The sequence below is a fragment of the Ylistrum balloti genome, unplaced genomic scaffold (genome assembly GCF_031769215.1).
Source record: "Ylistrum balloti isolate Yb309-2 unplaced genomic scaffold, AGI_CSIRO_Ybal_v1 Utg370222, whole genome shotgun sequence".
NCBI classification, from domain to species: Eukaryota; Metazoa; Mollusca; class Bivalvia; order Pectinida; family Pectinidae; genus Ylistrum; species Ylistrum balloti.
The window spans coordinates 397,890-418,836 of record NW_026782186.1 but is presented as its reverse complement, the minus strand read 5'-3'; the positions used below and the strand labels follow the sequence as shown (position 1 = coordinate 418,836).

Sequence of the window (20,947 nt, the reverse complement as noted above, 5' to 3'; positions counted from 1 at the left end):
TAGATCTTAATTTGATAGCAGCTTTATTAAGTAATTTGATAGCAGCTTTACTGCTTTATTAAGTAGGTGTCTTACAAATAGATCTTAATTTGATAGCAGCTTTACTGCTTTATTAAGTCAGTGTCTTACAAATAGATCTTAATTTGATAGTAGCTTTACTGCTTTATTAAGTCAGTGTCTTACAAATAGATCTTAATTTGATAGCAGCTTTACTGCTTTATTAAGTCAGTGTCTTACAAATAGATCTTAATTTGATAGCAGCTTTACTGCTTTATTAAGTCAGTGTCTTACAAATAGATCTTAATTTGATAGCAGCTTTACTGCTTTATTAAGTAGGGGTCTTACAAATAGATCTTAATTTGATAGCAGCTTTACTGCTTTATTAAGTCAGTGTCTTACAAATAGATCTTAATTTGATAGCAGCTTTACTGCTTTATTAAGTTAGTGTCTTACAAATAGATCTTAATTTGATAGCAGCTTTACTGCTTTATTAAGTTAGTGTCTTACAAATAGATCTTAATTTGATAGCAGCTTTACTGCTTTATTAAGTAGGGGTCTTACAAATAGATCTTAATTTGATAGCAGCTTTACTGCTTTATTAAGTCAGTGTCTTACAAATAGATCTTAATTTGATAGCAGCTTTACTGCTTTATTAAGTAGGGGTCTTACAAATAGATCTTATTTATTAAGTAGGGGTATTAAGTAGGGGTCTTACAAATAGATCTTAATTTGATAGCAGCTTTTGATAGCAGCTTTACTGCTTTATTAAGTCAGTGTCTTACAAATAGATCTTAATTTGATAGCAGCTTTACTGCTTTATTAAGTCAGTGTCTTACAAATAGATCTTAATTTGATAGCAGGCTTAATACATATTAACACTGTGGCGTTCTTGTACATGATGTTTGTAAAAGTTTACGAATATCATCATAATTACTCAACGCCAATCTAACCTTTAAAAATCAATCAGAAAATTGATTTAAAATTATGTCGTTTAAAGCAAATCTTTGGATGAAGTTGTCCATACCATCGTCACTTAACATATGTACTACGAGAGTTCAACGTCGACTCAGTGATGCAGTTATAGATTTGTACTCGCAGATTCTATCAATGTGAATGTCTCTCAATGATAGATGAATGAAGGTTATAAACTCCATGGTGTCTTTTTTAAACATTGATGGATAATAATTTGATAATTCACTACTTTGTATTTCCTACACAGGCTCAACGACACAAATTCAACGGCCCAACTGCTGGAGCAAAACCAACCGAGAAGCATATCGTTAAGTTTACCCCAGATCAACTGAGGGCAGGACAAGGGATTATCGGTCTTCAAGCCGGAACTAACAAATGCGCAAGTCAAAAGGGGATGTCCATCGGAGCCGTCCGCCATATTGCAGATATCAGAGCTGATGATTTGTCACAAGAAGGCCAGGGGATTGTTAGTCTTCAGGCCGGAACAAACCAGTGCGCAAGTCAAAAGGGAATGGCGATGGGAGCAGTGCGTCATGTATCGGATATCAGAGCGGATGATATGTCACAGGAAGGTCATGGGGTTATTGGTCTCCAAGCCGGAACTAACAAATGCGCAAGTCAAAAGGGGATGTCCATCGGTGCCGTCCGCCATATTTCAGACATCAGAGCGGATGATATGTCTCAGGAAGGACAGGGAATCGTAGGTCTACAGGCCGGAACCAACCAGTGCGCAAGTCAGAAAGGAATGGCGATGGGAGCAGTGCGTCACGTGTCAGATATCAAAGTAGACAACTCTTCGATCGAAGGTCATGGAATCATAGGGCTCCAGGCCGGCAGCAACAAAGGCGCATCTCAATCTGGCATGAACATCGGCGGTATTCGCCATGTCTCCGATATCCGTACAGAAGACTGTTCCATGGAAGGTCACGGGGTCATTGGTTTACAATCTGGAAGCAACAAGGGTGCGAGCCAGAGCGGTATGGTCATTGGTGGAGTCCGCCATATTTCTGATATCCGTGTTGACGATTACTCTCAGGACGGGGCAGGTATCATTGGTCTCCAGTATGGCTCCAACAAGGGCGCAAGCCAGGCGGGATCACGTGGTTTTGGCGCCACACGACACATTGCTGATATCCAAGTTCGGGACATGGCTGAAGATATGTACTACTAGGCTGTTCTTATGGCTTAGAGAACTAGCCCATTCCAGGGTTCATCATGGTACTAGATGAAGGTACGCGCCATGCAACTTTAATAAGAATACAACAAGCTCAGTCTTACTTAGAATAACAGTCTAACAAACATTGGTCGAATACCAGAAGTAGCCAAGGAATTCTTTACCAAGTATAATTAAATAACCTTCCAGCTGATTGAGAAAGAAATATAGTAAAAATGTCTCGATATACCTTGTGTAGGAACGTACAGATAAACTTCCCTATTGAAATATTGACTTCAAAATTCTGCATGTAAATTTTTCATAAAGATTCAACAGAAAACTGTTAATTTTGCCATATGAGCCCTGCGAATGTAACGTGAAACCAGCCTGGTTCACGTGAAGCCATTTATCGAGTCAATGTTCTACTTACATGATTCCAACCGGAAGATACATAACTTTCTATAAATAGTCCTGATGCAATACGTAATTATGATCAATAATGAGAAGATTTACGAGAACCACCCGAAGTAGCTTCTCTGAGACGTAAAGAAGCACGAGTTTGATTTAGAAAGGACGCTTTACGGGGAAATCGTAAACTTAGATACGTCAATGTTATTATAAATGAAAGTATTCATGTTTCTGAGGAAACGTTTCGAATTTTGACAATTTTACAACAAACAGTTAAAATTATATGTTAGTATTTTGTTCCTGTCTTATCTATGTAGTGTGGGAGCTGTTTGTGAGAAGGAGTGATTTGTTTTGAAGCTTTGAATGCCTTTTGAGTTATATATATATAAATATTCGGTTATCGTTTATTTTGCTATAAGTATGTACTGCGGGGTTTTTTTTTTAAATAAGTACATGACGCATCGAAACGCGATATCTAAAACAGCTGACAAGTAAGCTCTGTAATATTAAAAAATATAGCACAATTTTATGTTCATATGGATAGAACCAATTTCATTCTGAAATCGCAGAAATTGTACATAAATACAAATTTGTTGAACTATATTGATGTTTGCCTGCTATTGTTCGTAACGCAACCTTTTTGTACCAGCCGAAATCATACTATCATATTGTTAATCATATCACTTCCAAATTGCATAAAATGATACACCTAATAGCTGAAGCGGAGCCGGGTCTGTTCTGAGAGGGAAGTTAGCAGACATCATAACCATTATTAGTCAGCAATTATTCTCATATGCAAATCAGTTTGATTTTACAAGAAGTTTGATTTTGATTTCTTAATTTTTTATTTTTTATTTATGTTTTTCCAACGCAAAGCAAATTAAACGAGCAGCAACCGTATGTCCAACAGCTTAGCACAGTGAGACGGTCGTGGATATAGTTTGTTTGGTGTTCGATTGGGTTTTTAAAAGATGAAAGATTTTGTCGAATCAGTTAGTCTACAGATTTCTGTATAACGATGTTCAACAACTACCAGGTGTGATACTGACAGCGCGTGGCGGAGTTCTAAATGGTGGGTATCATTTCAGTAGCCACAACAGCTAGCGTGAATGAAAACGACCTGTTGTTTTACACAATTTTGAATTATATATATACTTGAAAACATCTATTAAATGCAATTATGTGTATCAGTTTATGTGTTTGTGTCATCATTCTGTTGTTTAATATACTGCAAATGTATTTAATTTAGCGCAAACAAATTTCATCTCATAATCACGTTTTGACGAAAGATGACTTCGCGTATCAGCTGTAATTTGTTATATTTATATTAACAGTCAAGCAATATTTTACCGAAATATATTTTAGCGCGAAAAGTTGAAAAAATAAAATTACAACTAAGATATATATACTTCCACGGTGACTGAATTCAAGTCCCAAACCACAACCACAAATAAAAACACTGATCCATCAGAAATAAACATAGTGTATGAAAGTAAACAATGAAATACTGTATAATTAAGGGGTAATTTTCTATTTTGGTTCTCAGGGATATCTACAATTTAAAGCAGTAAATATTACATAATTGGCTTGATCTACAGAGTTTAATTGTTGTTATTCTCGATGACCGAAACAAAATTTAAAAAAAATAAAACTTTTATTTACAGGTTTTACTTTTTATTAAAAAAGGTTAGTTTTTATTTATTCCAAAGTTTACAGACACAAAGATTGAAAAGCATTCAGTTTGCCGGCTAATAAACCACCATCACGAAACAGTTTTTCTGATACCATGGCAACCACACGAACAACATTGAAACATATTTATATATTTACTTATCATTTGCTACAAAGTTACAAAGATTATTTTATTGAGATTACGTAAAAGAAACCCTGAAAAGTTTGACAAATATTGGAATATGGACCGTTTTTCAATCGGATTTCATTTCGCGATGGTATTTTAAACCTCACGAAATTCAAGTTCGGTGTATGGTTTGGTACAATAACATTACGTGGGAGTCCTTCATTGATGACGTCATATCACCACTCGCGCGAGAGAGATTATCAATATCCTTGTATGATAATGAGCATTACCAAGGTTATAGGGTCAATTTCAACAGAAACTGTTATTATTTTTTATTTCTTGTATATCGATGACAATTTCTTTGTCAATAGAAACTTCTGTTGTTAGATTTCGCTTAGCAGTCATCAAAAACGTCATGAACAATGGCATATACGTCACCATATGATGACGTCAAACGTAACGAAATGTCACAGGATTAAAGACAAATAAATCAAACCGCCAGTTGTAATGAGAAAAATTACCTAAAACTTCATCTTATGGGAAAGTTTTCTCTGACTAATAATATCTCCTGTAAATATATCCATGTTTCATTCTCACAATGAGCTTAATATATTTATCTATGTCAGTTATAGCAGAACTGACAGAACGTAAGCAAGGCAGTGTCAAGGGTGCGGAGTCGAGTCAGTAAACCTGTTTTTTTTTTTAAAGAACGACATTTCTATATAGTTATGACCTTTGACTAAGAACACCTAGTGGGGAATAACATGGATACTATGGAACAGCTTTAATTATGACGCTTGTAATACAATGTATGTGAAATTATTAATTTTCGTGAGATTTTTTTTGGTTCATTTCATGGTCACTCTTAATTAACGAAATTATTATATTATGTCGACAAAGTGTTCTAATTACTATAAGCAGATTTATTTAAAACAAACGAAATAGTTTTTTTTTCTGAAACACCACGAAAACGGAGAATCACGAAAAAAATTTATTTCACAGTGTTCGTTTTCAACATTGACTGTTATAATGACAGAAAACTTTCTACATAAACTTCGCCAAGAACACTCTCGTACTACAATGTTTTCCTCGGTAAATCTAAGAAAATAGCACATGGTCGACTGGAACGGATGAAGTACTCACTGTAACCTAAGTAACAGGAGAAATAGTAACAGGTACAGAAAGAAAATACAGACCTGTTTGGAATTTAGAAAAACAGATAAAGTTGGCGTATTTGAACATGAAACAATAAATTATATTAAAACGTCGTTTTTACAATTCATTTTCCTGTGAATGTCTCCTTGACCTTGTTCGTCTTTGCACAAAATCATTGGAAAGTGTTTGTCTATATACTTCATATCAGAATATTTTTGACGTTCGTGCAGAGTTACCTCCCCGCACGGAGCTTTCCTACTTGATTTTATTTTTATGTAAACATGGCGGGTATTACGCGCACCTCACGGAAAGAAATTGCTTACAGGGGAACTGTGTTGAGTTCTTATGCGTAAGTAATAGTTCTTTTTGTATTATATTAATATTATTTAATTGATGAAATGGTGCTTGAGCTGTAGTTTTTAGAGATCGCGTAGTATCGTTGTAGAATTTTATGGTGCAAGGGAAATTTTAACCCATTTAAACATGCCAAGAGAATCATTTAGCAAAAGTAATTTTAAATGTTAATTATCAACAGGGATAATATCAATTTTATTTTTATTTATTTATATATATTTGTTTATTTTTTTATTTATCGAAAAACACATGAGGAATAAATAGATTCATATATACTATCAGTCTATAACTCCCATCGTCACACACTTACAGAGTATAGTCATGCATCATTTTCACCACTAAACACACAGCATTTTGAGTTGCACACTCTATCTTAACTATCATAGACACTATGTAACACAATCACTCTAAACATATATTTATAACTTGCAGCCATACTAGCACTCCAGCATTGTTACATATACAAACAACATCAGCATCTGACATCAACGTCATCATATACAATCATCATCCTCGTCACACATTAGCATCATCACATACCATCAGCATCATTATGGTCACCTATCAACATTAGCATCATCACACTTCAGCAGCATTACACATCCGCATTATCACATACCAAATCAGCATCGTCACACCTCAACATCATCATATATACCAACATCAGCAGCATCACACAGCAGCATCACACATCCTCATTATCAGCTTCTTCACACACTTTAACTTCCATGCATAAGGATGCTGCAGATTCTTAGACACAGTCAACATCATTATCTTCATCATCAAGCACACATAGACATGCTAATTTCAGTAATTTCTCCATAAACTAGTATGGACTCATAATAAGTGAGCAACTGACAGCTGTCACTATATCACTATAAGATAAATGTTCCTAGATATAATGAAATAGACAAATAAAAAACAAAACATGTGATGATTTTTTTTATAATTCTTTAAACAGCAGACAACTATTAGCTGTTAATAATAAATGTAAATCAATATCAGAAATACTGTCAGTTCTTACCATTGCTTGTGAAGTGATTGATTCTAAGGTGACCGATAAGGCCCATGGGCCTCTTGTTTCTAATCTTAAATTAATTTTTCAATGTATTTTTATGCACAACATGCGTACCTCAAGTGATTTTACTTATTATTTTAGATTTATGATCTTTACATTTATTTACTTCTTTTTTTTGTTTGATATTTATGTATTTTATACATCCGTCAAATGACAGGACATATTATGGTATTCTCGTCTTCCATCCGTCCATCTTCCGTCCGTATGTCCCTCTGTTCTTAAACATTTCAATGTCCCAGCGATTTTGGAATTTATTAAGCCTTAACAGATTTCTTTTAACTTTCATTGCAAGCTTAAGTACAATCAAAGCTAGATTGAGTTTGATTTCCATGATTTTTGATCCACAACTTTTAGAGTTACGGCCCATTAATGTCTGTAACCTTTTCAATGTCAGTGCAATAACTTTGCAAAGTATTACGCAATTACCATTGAAACAAATGCAATATATTATATACAGCATAAATAGTGTAGGTGATAGTCAGACAAAATCACAGGCGTATTTCGTGACCTGAAACAGGCTCTTGTTTTTTTTTTTTTTTTCGTGTGACAAATTAAAATGATTGTTCAATATATGAATATTGTCAGCATTCCATTATAACTTCATAGATACCTATTAGGATAAAATGACGGGACAGAGCTTGTTTGTTACACTATCAGAATAATGTAAATCACTCATACTGGTGGAGGAATTACAGTGATTCTAGCATTAAGTTGTATGGTTGCCAATTTATTTGCAGATAAGTCAATACCATTATTACTATTGCAGCCATGGTCTTTTGATGGCGTCGTTAACTTTACCTTGTCAGAATATCCTAATGGGGCAATATTTTGTACATCATGTGAGAAAAAAAAGCATATTTACAAAATTAATAACCAGAAGTAGCAAAATCACAGGGACTTTTCGAAATTATTTTTATTATCTTAATTATCTAGACAAGCCATTGTGGCTACATATAAATATGCAAGTGTTTCTGACTTCGTTTTAAATAAAAAAATAGTTGTGGAGTGATGGCTTTTGATAATGGATATATGTATATCTAGTTTTGATATATGCTTTATTTGACAAGGAATGTCAATTTATTGTTGTTAATAAAGTTACTGTTTCAATTTTGTTGTCATTGGTCCGTTTTTCCTTGGCCCGGAACTATTTCTGAAGGCATCTATTTGCATCAACACTGCATCGTCATGCCGGTAATTACGGGCTTAAAATAGATTTTCTGTTGACCAATTTCATTTGACAGATGGGATTAAATCCCTAATGCGTCATATCGAGCGTAATAGCTTATTGGATAAATATTTATAGCAACCTATATTGAACTTGGGGAAACCCGTTCGTCCGCCATGGTGTTTCACGTTGTAATAGCAGCAAGCTGCAAGATGAACTCGAGTAATTTTACGGATGTTTCCTTTGATTGCTTTTCATTATAACTACTGGAGCATGCATAAAACATCCTTGTGTCGTTGTCACGAAATGTAATAGATGTAGCAACAACCATTTGTACCTTAACTTTAATAAAAACATGCCAAATGTCGTATCTTTCTAATGGGAAGCCTGTTACGACGGAGATGTGAAGGGGACGTAACTCTTGGCGAACGACTACTATGTTCTGATATGAAGGATAGTGTCTGATCTATATCACTGTAGTGTCTGATCTATATCACAGTAGTGTCTGATCTATATCACTGTAGGACAGTGTCTGATCCATATCACTGTAGTGTCTGATCTATATCACTGTAGTGTCTGATCTATATCACTGTAGTGTGGGATCTATATCACTGTAGTGTCTGATCTATATCACTGCAGGACAGTATCTGATCTATATCACTGTAGTGTGGGATCTATATCACTGTAATGTCTGATCTATATCACTGTAGGACAGTATCTGATCTATATCACTGTAGGACAGTATCTGATCTATATCACTGTAGGACAGTATCTGATCTATATCACTGTAGTGTCTGATCTATATCACTGTAGGATAGAGTCTGATCTATATCACTGTAGGACAGTGTCTGATCTATATCACTGTATGATAGTGTCTGATCTATATCACTGCAGGACAGTATCTGATCTATATCACTGTAGTGTGGGATCTATATCACTGTAATGTCTGATCTATATCACTGTAGGACAGTATCTGATCTATATCACTGTAGGACAGTATCTGATCTATATCACTGTAGTGTCTGATCTATATCACTATAGGATAGAGTCTGATCTATATCAATACAGGACAGTGTCTGATCTATATCACTGCAGGACAGTGTCTGATCTATATCACTGTAGTGTCTGATCTATATCACTGTATGATAGTGTCTGATCTATATCACTGTAGTGTGTGATCTATATCACTTTAGTGTGTGATCTATATCACTGTAGTGTCTGATCTATATCACTGTAGTGTCTGATCTATATCACTGCAGGACAGCGTCTGATCTATATCACTGTAGTGTGGGATCTATATCACTGTAGTGTCTGATCTATATCACTGCAGGACAGTATCTTATCTATATCACTGTAGTGTGGGATCTATATCACTGTAATGTCTGATCTATATCACTGTAGGACAGTATCTGATCTATATCACTGTAGGACAGTATCTGATCTATATCACTGTAGTGTCTGATCTATATCACTGTAGGATAGAGTCTGATCTATATAACTGCAGGACAGTGTCTGATCTATATCACTGTAGTGTCTGATCTATATCACTGTAGGATAGAGTCTGATCTATATCACTGTAGGACAGTGTCTGATCTATATCACTGTATGATAGTGTCTGATCTATATCACTGTAGGACAGTATCTGATCTATATCACTATAGGATAGAGTCTGATCTATATCAATACAGGACAGTGTCTGATCTATATCACTGCAGGACAGTGTCTGATCTATATCACTGTAGTGTCTGATCTATATCACTGTAGGATAGAGTCTGATCTATATCACTGTAGGACAGTGTCTGATCTATATCACTGTATGATAGTGTCTGATCTATAGTGTCTGATCTATATCACAGTAGTGTCTGATCTATATCACTGTAGTGTCTGATCTATATCATTGTAGGACAGTGTCTGATCCATATCACTGTAGTGTCTGATCTATATCACTGTAGGACAGTGTCTGATCTATATCACTGTAGAACAGTATCTGATCTATATCACTGTAGTGTCTGATCTATATCACTGTAATGTCTGATCTATATCACTGTAGGACAGTATCTGATCTATATCACTGTAGTGTCTGATCTATATCACTGTAATGTCTGATCTATATCACTGTAGTGTCTGATCTATATCACTATAGGACAGTATCTGATCTATATCACTGTAGTGTCTGATCTATATCACTGTAGTGTGTGATCTATATCACTGTATGATAGTGTCTGATCTATATCACTATAGGACAGTATCTGATCTATATCACTGTAGTGTCTGATCTATATCACTGTAATGTGTGATCTATATCACTGTAGGACAGTGTCTGATCTATATCACTGTAGTGTCTGATCTATATCATTGTAGTGTCTGATCTATATCACTGTAGTGTCTGATCTATATCACTAGTGTCCGATCTATATCACTGTATGATAGTGTCTGATCTATATCACTGTAGGACAGTATCTGATCTATATCACTGTAGTGTCTGATCTATATCACTGTAGTGTCTGATCTATATCACTGTATGATAGTGTCTGATCTATATCACTGCAGGACAGTATCTGATCTATATCACTGTAGTGTGTGATCTATATCACTGTAGTGTGTGATCTATATCACTGTAGTGTCTGTAGTGTGTGATCTATATCACTGTAGTGTCTGATCTATATCATTGTAGTGTCTGATCTATATCACTGTAGTGTCTGATCTATATCACTGTAGTGTCCGATCTATATCACTGTATGATAGTGTCTGATCTATATCACTGTAGGACAGTATCTGATCTATATCACTATAGTGTGTGATCTATATCACTGTAGTGTCTGATCTATATCACTGTAGTGTCTGATCAATATCACTGCAGGACAGCGTCTGATCTATATCACTGAAGGAAAGTGTCTGATCTATATCACTGTAGTGTGTGATCTATATCACTGTAGGACAGTGTCTGATCTATATCACTGCAGGACAGTGTCTGATCTATATCACTGTAGTGTCTGATCTATATCACTGTAGGACAGTATCTGATCTATATCACTGTAGTGTCTGATCTATATCACTGTAGTGTCTGATCAATATCACTGCAGGACAGCGTCTGATCTATATCACTGTAGTGTGGGATCTATATCACTGTAGTGTCTGATCTATATCGCTGTAGGATAATGTCTGAACTATATCACTGTAGTGTGTGATCTATGTCACTGTAGGACAGTGTCTGATCTATATCACAGTAGTGTCTGATCTATATCACTGTAGTGTCTGATCTATATTGCTGTAGGATAATGTCTGATCTATATCACTGTAGTGTTTGATCAATATCACTGCAGGACAGTGTCTGATCTATATCACAATAGTATCTGATCTATATCACTGTAGTGTCTGATCTATATCACTGTAGGATAATGTCTGATCTATATCACTGTAGTGTTTGATCAATATCACTGCAGGACAGTGTCTGATCTATATCACAATAGTATCTGATCTAAATCACTGTAGTGTCTGATCTATATCACTGCAGGACAGTGTCTGATCTATATCACTGTAGTGTCTGATCTATATCACTGCAGGACAGTGTCTGATCTATATCACTGTAGTGTCTGATCTATATCACTGTAGTGTCTGATCTATATCACTGCAGGACAGTGTCTGATCTAGCTGGAGACCTGACAGAACATTAACAGGCATATATATGAAGAAATAGTTCTGTTATTTCACAGCAAGCAATTCTCTGTGTAATGTTGTTAGTATTGTAGTTGAATCGTTCCAGCACACAAGTCTGTGTCTGTTCTACACGTTTTTCAGCAAGGACGAACATTCTCTTCATATATCCACATGTTTTCTGAACATTCCATCGTAATGCAGGTTTAAAGCATTACACAGTGTAGCTGGTAAGGAATTCCTGTGGATCTTCTTTGGAATGGAAAAGCTTATTGAGAACGTTAAACTCTTTCTGTACCAAGAAATTGGTTTCCAGTTTTAAACACAAAATTAGCGAATAAATTCTTGTGAATTAAGTAAGTTGTACGTCCCGAGCACATGGGATAGAAAGCTAGTATGAATTTGTTAAATCATTAACGTTAAAAAGATATCTAAAATGTATATGTACGTCACTGGACACGAATTTCATGCAAAACTAACTAATTGTATGACTTTAATATTTTGGGGAGGGGAGCAAAAACAAAAACATAAGATACCCAAGAGGGCCTTTTTATCCATTTATTAAAGAATTTCAAATATGCCAAACAATTTCTGATATAATTTCCTTATTGGTTCCGCTCTTATAGTCAAACAAGAGTCTTATGCACTATTAAACATTTTCCCCACGCCAAACATGGACAGCATCCTTTTATGGAAGGATTTTAAAGACCTTGCATTTCCCTTATTGGGCCCCACCCCTCCCGCTCTTTGGGGTCGGGATACACTATTAAGGACCTCAATATAGTATAGCTGATCTCTTCTTAAAAAAATTAAGTTGAATAAGTTTCTTGCCATATTATGTTCAGCAGAAAGAGTAACGCAATCAGAGAAGACAAATCTCCTTGATACTGTAGTGAGATCGACCGAGCACCTGTTATAATACCGACCGATTTCCTCCGTAGTGAAAAAAGTAGAAAAGAAATGGACAATGATATTTACTGTCACCTGACTACAAAAACTTTCGGCAGGGAGAAGGGCTATTTTTTCTGCATTTACTGAAATCTTGCTACGAAGAAGCTGTTTCCCAGGATGCAGATGGGAGTTTGAGTTGGCAGTAGGTAACTGTAGCAAGTGTAGCCTATTTTTGACAGTAAAGTTTTCAGACAATTTTTAGCTCAATGGCACCAGTGAAACTGGAAAAGAAGTTTAAAATGTGTTTTTAGATAGTGGCTATAGCGGCCATCTTGGATTTCAGACCAACCTGAAAAATAATAACACAGGGTCAGGATCATTTCAGACAAGTTGGAGTTCTATCACCCTGGTGAAACTTGATAAGTTTGAAATAGGTGTTGCACAGGAAAATAATGGTTGTGCAATCATGTTACAAAATGATCTCCCTGGCTCCCTGGTCAAAGTTTTGACAAATAACAACACTTCGTTGGCTACCATTCCTTAACAATACCACCAATTTTTAGCTCAATGGCACCAGTGCAGCTGGAGAAGAGGTTTAAATTATGGTTTTCAAGATGGCGGCCATCTTGAATTTCAGACCGACCCAAAAAATAACACTTGGTCAGGACATTCTCAGGATCACTTCAAAGAAACTGAAGCTTAATCCCACTTGTGAAACTTGAGAAGAAGTTTTAAATAGGTGTTCCAAAGGAAAATCATGATTGCACAATCATGTTACAAAATGGCCTCCCTGGCTGCCATGTCGAAGTTTTCACAAGGTCGAAAAATAACACTTTGTTGGCTACCTTTCAGGTCAGATGACCCCAAACTGATATCACTCTAGCTAATTTGACGATTCGGGAATTTTAGAAACAAATAATAAAACAACTGAAGTCTAGTATTGTGTATCTATATTTTACATGTACAATCATACAGTATACATAAATAAACTGTAATGGACATCATATATACATCAGATAAGTATATATTGGCATTACATCTATAGCACAGTCACATTGGAATGGTAAAAATAAATCAGCTTTTGTTTTCCATATAATATGTTTCATCACTAGCGTAAAAATGTCTTTCATTGTACTTCCTTCATGAGATGAAGTCGATGAAACTTTTAGTGATTTATGTATTCTTTGAAAGCTAAAATCTTTAATTGGACTTTATTTTGATGAAAGTTTTAATGAGTTAAACATAAATATTATGTGTATGATAATTTATACAAGGCAGAAATAAAAAATATTAAAAAGGACGGAATTTGTATCAGAAAAACAAAGTGAGGATGAAGTTTTCATTGTCACAAAAAAAAAAAAAAAAATAAAAATAAAAAGATTTCTTTTAGGAAAAATATGAAATGTTTATTCATCACAGTTAGCTTCTGACTTTTGACTGTCAGGATTTTGTGTGCCTATTTGTTTCTAACTTAAAACCAACTAGACCTTCATCAAAGTAAATTCAAAATTATTACTTCATTTTCATTCTTGATGAAATTTGTCTTCATTCATTGTTTTTTTATATCACATACATATCCAGTGCCCCTGTTAATGATACAAGGCTCAGTTACTGATGGCCCGCACATTCTGAGGACTTTGTGGTAGAGGAGGTTGAGCTGGAGGAAGAATGTGACCGCCTTTTCTAGATAGTAACATTATCTCCTCCTTGAGAGCATCAATTTCCTGGGCCTGTAACTGGACAAGTTGAATCAGACGTTGTTTCTCACGAATGTCTGCTTTCCGTGCACCACTATACTCTTCACCCTGTCAAAATACATGATATGTTCCATAATTAATCGTTAGTTTTTTAAAACCTAATTATAGATCCTAAATAGACGATATTTAAAGGAATTATCACACATACAATAACTTGTGTATTGTTCGGATGTTATACTTACGGAACTCTCCTGTCTCGTATCTAGTGACGACTCGTATTCTTTTTTATCGTTAAGTAAAACACAAAGTTGATCTAATCTGCGGGTGTTATCTCGAATCAGATGGGTGATTCTGTCTTTCCTTTCTGCAATCTTTTCCTACAAAAAATCAGGCACAAAATACATGACATACAGAAAATCAAATTTCATTAACATAATTGTACTTTTGATCAGTGATATTTATTGATTGGTTCTATTTTATCAGATTACTGGCCTGTTGTGTCATGTCATAAACACAGTAAGCCACATGGGTAAAAACATTATCATGATGTCATAAATAAGTCATGTCTTGATGACGTCACATGATGTACTCACATTCCATTCCTCAATTTCCTCCGAACATTGTATCTCTGTGATTCGTAACTTCTCCTTCAGTTCTTCTATCTGACGGTTCACTGTGATTGTCTCCAGTTTCTCCAGGTCCACGATACAACCAAATTTGTCCACCATCAACTTATCACATTCTGACTCCATCTCTGATATTTTACTGTCAAACACTTTCCTGTCCTTGATCAGCTGTACATGTTTTCGCTTCGACTCTCTGTTAGACACAAGAAGTAAAATAAAAAGACTTCCCTTACTGGTCATGGAAAAAATCTGAAACTCATTGCAAATATAAATAAAACCCTACAGTATGATATTTCTGTACATACTCTAGTTCCAATGATTATTGTTGTTATAGTAACAATTCACTGATGTCACGTCAATAATTAAATCAAGTCGTCGTCAGTGATGTGAAGCATTAGGACAACAAGGTAAGGGAAAAATAATCTTTTATCCCCTTGTTGATGAGATAGTGTGATCTCAAACACAAGACTTTCTCTTACCCTGCTGGCTTAATCATGTACCCCCATTTGTTTTGTTTATATACCGTTGCTTGATGTGATGTCAGTGAACTGTTACTGTGACATCAGAACATTGTCCTGACAGTCAAATCCCCCCGTCTCAACCCTAGGATGGGATAAGGTAATCTTCCATTGGTTAAAAGAGTGGATTTATCTGTCCAGGTAAAGAGAAAATATATTTCCTTAGAAAAAAAACAGGTGATTACTCTTTGCATATTTTCCAAATCTCCCACAAAAACATGAGACTATGTTGTGTTTGGTGCGACTTACCTCATATGTTTCTTCTGTGCGTGCTTTTCATGCTCCAGCTCCTTGATACGTTGCTGAAGTCGTACGACACCATTGGACTCGAACACAAGGGTCTGTGAGAGGTCCTGAGGGAGCTGGCCGTTTAACATGTATTGGATTTGGTGAAGTTTTAGTGTCACAATCACATCTAGCTCGTTCAGCTTCTGTTGCTTCTCCAACTGTCAACATAAACAAATAATTAAGTCACATGACAAGAGTTTTATAGTGTTAACACCCTACAAATTTTAAAGTAGTGATAATCTTATCATGACTGGTGAGATTTAAAGGATAAGAAATTTCACTTAAAATCAGTGGAGGGCATATAACAGGACATTTAAACTGTATAAATTGTAGGTAAATCTACTGAACAGCAACAAATGGTTGCTTGGTTACAGGTTTCCCGTCTCAGCAACTCTTCCTAACGCTTTATGTTGTGTCACTTACGAACATCAGCATTTTGGTAACATGCATCAATAGACAGTGGGTGGGCATATTTACAAACATGGTATTGTTGACAGATAAACATGATAATATTATTGGCGTCCTAACCCCAACAACAAAGTAACCATGACAACTGTTCAGTGTCTCAGTGATAAATCTATAACATAAGTAAACAGTAGCTGATGATTGATTGCAGTAATTATAAACTTGTATTATAACTTGTAAAACTATAAATGATCATTCTGGAATCTATTTTGGCAGAATTTCAAGACTTTGGAGAACGTGAATGGGATTTTACTATAATTTATAGAACATTGTAAGGATTTTGAAATTAGAAAATTTTGAAACCTGTTGAAGGACTTACCTGGAATGCCTCAAGGTCATTGGCTGCAGTTTTTAGTCCCGCATCAATGACCTTGGCCTTCTTGTTAAAACTGTCCAGTTCTTTCTTCAGGGATTCATTGTTTTTCTTCTCCTCGGCCAGTGCTTCCTCAATATCTAAACGTTTCTCACGCAGCTGACATGTGTTGTCATAGATATTTTGGTCACAGCCAGATGGACAAATGTCAAGGTCATACCCTAATGCATCCTCATCATCCTCATCTTCATCCTCATCCCAATCATCATCATCGCTTGAGTCCTCATCACTGTCTTCGTCAGATCCTTGAAGAGGATTTCAAATAAGTTCAATAATCCATATCCATCATTTTTAGCTGTGATCACTTATTACACTTTTAGCAGACATGCTGGTGGTCAAACTGCCTTTTTGTCCACAGAAATTTACACTCATTGTGTTCAAACAAATGGAGACAATCAGCCAATCAGTGATCTACTTTATCTACCATTGATTATATTTCAAATTTATTTTACAAATGTATCACCAGCACTGGAATTATTGTACAAATCTCACTTCAATCAAACATTAAGTGCAGAGTTTGAAATGAATTTAGACAAGACTGTAGCTTCACTGACTGAAAAGCTACAAAAATGATTAGGGTTTACTGATGTCATAATATCACTTGTTTATAGAAGTGTCTACTGCCGGTGAGTTTCAGTACGCCGTACAAAACAATTGTTGCTAACAAAACTATGAAATTCTCATCAATAATTAAATTAGGTTACAAACCTTCATCTGTTGTCTTCTTTTTAGCACGCTTGATTTTTTTCTTGAAGACTTTGGTGAGATAGTCCGCAAACTTGTTGTTGTCGCCAAGAGAACCTTGGAAAGTGACGTTGAGAGAGCGTTCCCTCTCTAGGAGTTTCTCAATCTCCTTCTTCTTTATCTCCAACTTGCCTTGGACTTCAATAATCTGAAACAGAAAACATCAAATTATACCACGGCTGTGTTACTAACCTTGTTCACGTAACATCCTAATATTTAAGAATCGTTTTGCTTACCATTCCAGAACATCTTTATCATCCTTGTACTTTATCAGGGGTCTCTGAGTAAATCTTCCCTTACTCAAATTTTGTCATTTTTTGTTAATTTTTTTATATGAATTACGGTTTTGTTAACATTTCAGCATTATCTGATTAGTTTTGCAAAAATTTAGTCTCATTTCAGGTAAGCATATCACCATGATAATGGATTCCAGAAAATAATTTCAGATACTCAGATGATGGAATTGCATGAAAATGTAAATACTGGTAATTCTTCTACAACACACCTTATTGTGCATTTCAAGTTTCTCCTGTTGTTTAGAAGTGACCTTAGCCGCCAAAACGTCTTCTCTCTTCTCAAATTCCTTCAGCAACACAAACTCCTCAAACAAGGTCACTTGTCTGAAAAAATATTAACAGGTAAAAATATCGAATCAAGGTTATTGTTAGAAATGATAACAAGTAATAAAAATATTTATGTCATTTTTGTTAAAACGTAAACCAAGGTAATTTTCGATTGAGTTTAAGTGACAAATTAAATAGATTTTCTATACTGGCATAAAACAATGTGTCAAACTACTCAAGACTCTTGTTTGTTATACATCAGTATAAGTATATAATATGTGACAGCTTCTCTACTGATGACAAGGAATTATAATGAACGCTAACTGATTACCTCCCTAAATACTGCACTGTTATCTCAGTATCAACAAAATTAAAGAAAAAATCTGTGATTTCAAAAAAACAAGTATGATTAAAATACATACCTTAGATCAGCATTCTTCATCACAATATCAAGCTTGAATTTGTCGTGACGGAGAAGTCGAAGCTCAGCATCAAAGTCCCTCAGGAGCTCGTCAATCTTCTTCAATAAGTGATCCTGGTTGTACAGCATCCTGTTTCAAAAAATTCTAATTAACCAGTGATACAGGAACAAACAGTAATACCACACATCAGGGTAAAACATTAATGAACCATCTTGTTTACTATGAACCATCTTGTTTACTATGAACCATCTTGTTGACTATGAACCATCTTGTTTACTATGAACCATCTTGTTAACTATGAACCATCTTGTTAACTATGAACCATTTTGTTGACTATGAACCATCTTGTTAACTATGAACTATCTTGTTAACTATGAACCATCTTGTTAACTATGAACCATCTTGTTAACTATAAACCCTCTTGTTAACTTTGAACTATGAACTACTGTTAACCATGTTAATGTACATGTAAAACCTCTGATATCTACTGCTGTTCACTAGACATTATCTTTTTATGCAGCACACTTCAGAACCACATACAATAACTCAAAAGCCAATCGTCACCATAGCTTCAATGTCCTGCTGCCTGTGGTGTATTTGACAACTTCACACAATCATGGTGTTTATGCAGATTAAATTTATAACAATAAGAATTTCCTTCAATATTTTGCCATTCTATTGCTCATTTTCTGTTTCATAAATGTGGTAATTTAGTATATTACAAAGCAATTATATGAAAGGTCTACCAACATTGAGTAAAAAACTCCATATATGGATATCATAGTGAACTCTGACCTTTGATAAAATAACCTAATTATTTACTAACATGATTTCCTCTGCAACTTTCATTTGTTGTTCCAGGGGAGTTAACTCCTGTTCACCATCTGTGACTTCTCCACTAGACTTGCTCATGTCACTGGTAGAGGTACCATGTTTCTGAGTAGGAAGTGGAGATGGTCGTCCACCCTGTAACATATGTATATCATATCAGGTTTCAATGTTTTAACGTAAAGAAAGCAAATTTACAGATAAAAACAAGAGGAATGAAAACAGAGCATATTTAATTTATTTTCATTATTGAATTGATATCAAATGTGATATTAATAAAATATATACATTATTAAAATGATGAAGATATTTCAAACTTGTAACCTTGGAATGAATGACTATCAAATGCACCTCGTCTAATACATGTAATACCAGTATAAACAAGCCAGTTCTTAATGGATTTGACTTTTTATGACAAGGAATAAATTTACTGAAAATAAGTCACATGGATCCTTATATATTTAATTTATCAAACTTAAATCAGAACTTGAGTAAGAAGATGGATGACTATATACCCCTGTATATAGGGAGACATACCTTTTTATCGTCCGAACCTCCGCCGAACCCACCAAATCCGCCTCCTCCTCCTTTTTGGGCCGCAGTAGCTTCTTCTTTCTCCTTTTTAAAGGCCAGTAATGTCTCCCTGGTGTACTCCAGTTTTCTGTTATAAACAACACTTATTGTCACTTTTCTTTTATTTGAAAACAATCAATTTTAAAATTGACATAAAATTTGCCTTAAACAATTTAGGTCTCCATATCCACAATGTCCAGAATCACCAACAGGCTACAGAGGCAGATCCTATACAGCTTCACACTATCATTATTAACAGTCAGATCCTATACAGCTTCACACTATCATTATTAACAGTCAGATCCTATACAGCTTCACACTATCATTATTAACAGTCAGATCCTATACAGCTTCACACTATCATTATTAACAGTCAGATCCTATACAGCTTCACACTATCATTATTAACAGTCAGATCCTATACAGCTTCACACTATCATTATTAACAGTACTGTATACAAAATGTAGTTGGGTTATTTTGTGGGTCTATAATTTTACAAGCGTTCCAGTTTGAGATTAAATTTCCCTTTTCTCTGTTTTTTTTAACCAGTAAACAGAAGAACTTGTCTGTACATAGGTATACATATATACAGGCATGAAATATATATTTCCAGATTTTATCCAATGAAGAATGTTTAGTGTAAATTTAACTTTGTACAATCCTTAATGATCACAAATGTAGCATAATCAACTTCCCCGTAAATACATGTATTACAGTACATAAACCAAGATAATAATACACTTACTTTTCTGGCATCTCTACTGGGTACATGCGAGGGACTGGGGGGATAGGTTTACATTTTTCTGGCACCAAATGTGTCTGTATATCCTCCAGTTGCTGTATCAATTCCCTGATCTCCTCAATCACGTGTAATTTCTTGTCACGCAGACTCAACAGTTGAAGATTAAAGTGATACTTTTGGTCATGGATCTGAAATATCATGACGACAAATGATATCAGTATTTATTTTATACGTCACCAAGGGAACACATTTCTTTTGATTTGATATAGAAGTAAGTAGGAATAATATGTAATAGTGCTGAACAGTACATATTAGTGATTACCAGCCCTAGGCTTACAGCTGATTAAATCTAAATAACATCAATCTTCATGTGGTCATAAACAGAATCTACATCAGTCTGAATGTAGTGGATTTTAACATCTGGGAAAGTAAAAGTTTAAATTTTTTTTATATATATAATATAAACTTTATTTATTTTA

General features: G+C 35.0%; 2 protein-coding genes across 2 annotated transcripts in view; one reads left to right on the top strand and one right to left on the bottom strand.

Annotated features, from left to right (window-relative positions):
• The window catches only part of LOC132551865 (uncharacterized), a 37,815-nt gene extending 34,091 nt beyond the window's left edge, over positions 1–3,724 (top strand). Inside the window, 1 exon segment of the mRNA XM_060216009.1 lies at positions 1,220–3,724. Within this exon segment, the coding sequence (XP_060071992.1) occupies positions 1,220–2,143 (924 nt within the window). The 3' untranslated portion in view covers positions 2,144–3,724.
• A 10,508-nt stretch (positions 3,725–14,232) lies between these two features.
• LOC132551869 (cilia- and flagella-associated protein 44-like) overlaps positions 14,233–20,947 on the bottom strand; it is a 30,887-nt gene continuing 24,172 nt past the window's right edge. The window contains exons 25-35 of the mRNA XM_060216012.1: positions 20,472–20,656; positions 19,690–19,813; positions 19,151–19,290; positions 18,325–18,453; positions 17,845–17,959; positions 17,304–17,487; positions 16,542–16,840; positions 15,719–15,915; positions 14,919–15,144; positions 14,568–14,702; positions 14,233–14,433 (exon numbers count right to left, since the gene is read on the bottom strand). Coding sequence (XP_060071995.1) covers positions 14,233–14,433; positions 14,568–14,702; positions 14,919–15,144; positions 15,719–15,915; positions 16,542–16,840; positions 17,304–17,487; positions 17,845–17,959; positions 18,325–18,453; positions 19,151–19,290; positions 19,690–19,813; positions 20,472–20,656 — 1,935 coding nt within the window. The remainder of the gene's footprint in view (positions 14,434–14,567; positions 14,703–14,918; positions 15,145–15,718; positions 15,916–16,541; positions 16,841–17,303; positions 17,488–17,844; positions 17,960–18,324; positions 18,454–19,150; positions 19,291–19,689; positions 19,814–20,471; positions 20,657–20,947) is intronic.